The sequence below is a fragment of the Crocuta crocuta genome, unplaced genomic scaffold (genome assembly GCF_008692635.1).
Source record: "Crocuta crocuta isolate KB4526 unplaced genomic scaffold, BGI_CrCroc_1.0 scaffold1439, whole genome shotgun sequence".
In the NCBI taxonomy this organism is placed as follows: Eukaryota; Metazoa; Chordata; class Mammalia; order Carnivora; family Hyaenidae; genus Crocuta; species Crocuta crocuta.
The window spans coordinates 28,919-31,514 of record NW_027531312.1 but is presented as its reverse complement, the minus strand read 5'-3'; the positions used below and the strand labels follow the sequence as shown (position 1 = coordinate 31,514).

Genomic DNA, 2,596 nt, shown 5'->3' with positions numbered 1-2,596 from the left:
GATATCTCTTCCATTAATCGTGAGGGGACCTGCCCCACTTCCTGACAATTCCGTCTAGAGATTTGTAGTAGCTTATATAAAAAAAGCTACTCTGTGAGCCAAACAGAAAGCAGCGGCTGCAGACAGTGATGGGGACACCACCACACAGAAGAACCTACATGTAACTCCTCTGTGAGTGCTCAGGGGGAAAAGGAGGGGTGAGCACTATTGTTGGCTGTGGAAAAGGAATAATACAGGTAATCCCCTCAGACGAGTGCCTGCACATAGACTGTGGTTGTCCTCATCGGTGCTCTGCCCTCCTCCTCGCCTGTGCACACTGCCCTTGGCTTCCAGTTATATTTGGATACTGCAGAAATGACAGCCTTCGTAACAGATGACATCAAGTAAGGAAAAGAGGAAAGCAGACGAGGAATAAAGACTTACCTTAGAATATGAGGAGGTGAATAACAGAAAGAGATGATGCATTTAGAACAAGTGAAACAGATGAGAATACGGTTAGAATAGTGAAAGGCAAACCCAGACGGAGAGCTGGAAAAAAAAGGAGGAAAACCAGATTTCTGCCATGACATTTGTGTGTACGGGTTCATTTTCATTGTGAAAACAGTATTGGTGACATGATTTAGATGAAAGACAGATTCCAGGGCACTGAGAACTGAAAAGGAGTGGGGAAAATATATTCAGATAAAAAAAAATATGAGTGGATCACCCATCAGTTCCTGTGTGTTGTGTTATCGAGGGAATCTGAGTGGTGCAGAAGCTATCTCTTCAGAGACAGGCTGAGGAAGACTAATAGTAGAACTCTTGAACCTTTCCTTACTTAATACTCAGAAACTCTGAACCCTTGTTTCAATAGGGTTTACATCAAATGAGATAAGGACAAAGATTGTTTCTTATGTCTCTGATCCTCTTTCAGCAATTTCCCGAACATGAAGCTACATTTATCGGTCATGTCCGAGGTGACTAACAGCACCCAAGCCCCCTTCTACTTCATCCTCACGGGCATCCCAGGATTTGAGGCCTCCCACATCTGGATCTCTATCCCCTTCTGCTGCCTCTACACCATCTCCCTCATGGGTAACACCACCATTCTCGCGGTCATCCGCAAGGAGCCAGCCCTGCACCAGCCCATGTACCTATTTCTCTCCATGCTGGCCCTGACCGACCTGGGCCTCACTCTCACCACCTTGCCCACAGTCATGCAGCTTCTCTGGTTCAACATTCGTAAGATCAGCTTTGAAGCCTGTTTTGCCCAGTTCTTCTTCCTCCATGGATTCTCCTTCATGGAATCTTCTGTGTTGCTGGCCATGTCCTTTGATCGCTATGTGGCCATCTGCCGCCCCCTGCATTATGCCTCCATCCTCACCACTGAAGTCATTGGCAGGATCGGCTTAGCCATCATTTGCCGCTGTGTCCTGGCTGTTCTCCCTGCCCTTTTCCTACTCAAGCGCCTGCCCTTCTGCCGCTCCCATCTTCTCTCTCACTCCTACTGCCTCCATCCTGATATGATCCGCCTGGTCTGTGCTGACATCCAAGTGAACAGCTGGTATGGATTTGCTCTGGCTTTGCTGATTATTGTGATGGACCCTTTGCTTATTGTGTTCTCCTACACACTCATCCTGAAAAGTATCTTGGGCACAGCCTCCCGGACCGAGCGCTTCCGGGCCCTCAATAACTGTCTATCTCACATTCTGGCTGTTCTGGTACTTTATATTCCCATGGTTGGGGTATCCATGACTCATCGATTTGCCAAGCATGCCTCTCCGCTGGTCCACGTCATAATTGCCAATGTCTACCTGTTGGCACCTCCCGTGATGAACCCCATCATTTACAGTGTGAAGACTAAGCAGATCCGCCAGGGAATCTTCCATCTACTCTTCCAGAGGAAACTGTACTAATCAGTGGAATGTAGGTTTTTTTGTAGTAAGTTTATTAGTAACCTGGAGTTGGGAGCTGGGACTAATGCAATCAAAAGTGTGAATAACACAGAGGGGGGAAAGAATAGGGATTGTATAAGAAGCTTCTAATGTAAGTAGGTAGAGATTGTAATTCCTTGACTGGAAATTTAAAAAACCTAAATTGTTTTACCCTACATTACCCTTCATTAACCATATGGCTTTGAGAAAAAGAATATTTAAAAGTATAATAGGGAGTGCTGGGTGGCTCAGTCAAACAACAGTCTGACTTAGGATCAGGTCTTGATCTCACAGTTCATAAGTTCGAGCCCTGTGTCTCTGCTGACAGCTCAAAGCCTGGAGTCTGCTTCAGATTCTGTGTCTTCTCCTGCCTTGCCTCGCTCTGTTGGTAGGAAAGAAAGAAAGAGAGATAGAGGAAAGAAAGAAGGTTAAGAAGGAAAGAAAGAAAGAAAGAAAGAAAGAAAGAAAGAAAGAAAGAAAGAAAGAAAGAAAGAAAGAAAGAAGGAAGGAAGGAAGGAAGGAAAGAAAGGACGAAATGAAACAAAAAAGCATTGTGAAGTTTATTACAACTTGGGGGAAAAATGAACACCAAATACCAAAAGCCAAAGTGGAGAGGGAGCCTTGAGGTTTCAGAAACTGTTGAACTGATTTTCAGTGCATAATTCGCTGAAACTCAAGGGTGG

At 45.2% G+C, this 2,596-nt stretch overlaps 1 protein-coding gene across 1 annotated transcript; it reads left to right on the top strand.

The window, feature by feature from the left end:
* Positions 1 to 938: 938 nt before the first annotated feature.
* LOC144237967 (olfactory receptor 51Q1-like) lies at positions 939 to 1,895 on the top strand. The gene has a single exon (XM_077771684.1). It carries the CDS (start codon positions 948 to 950, stop codon positions 1,893 to 1,895), a length of 948 nt encoding a protein of 315 aa, XP_077627810.1. The 5' UTR covers positions 939 to 947.
* The last annotated feature ends 701 nt before the right edge of the window (positions 1,896 to 2,596 follow it).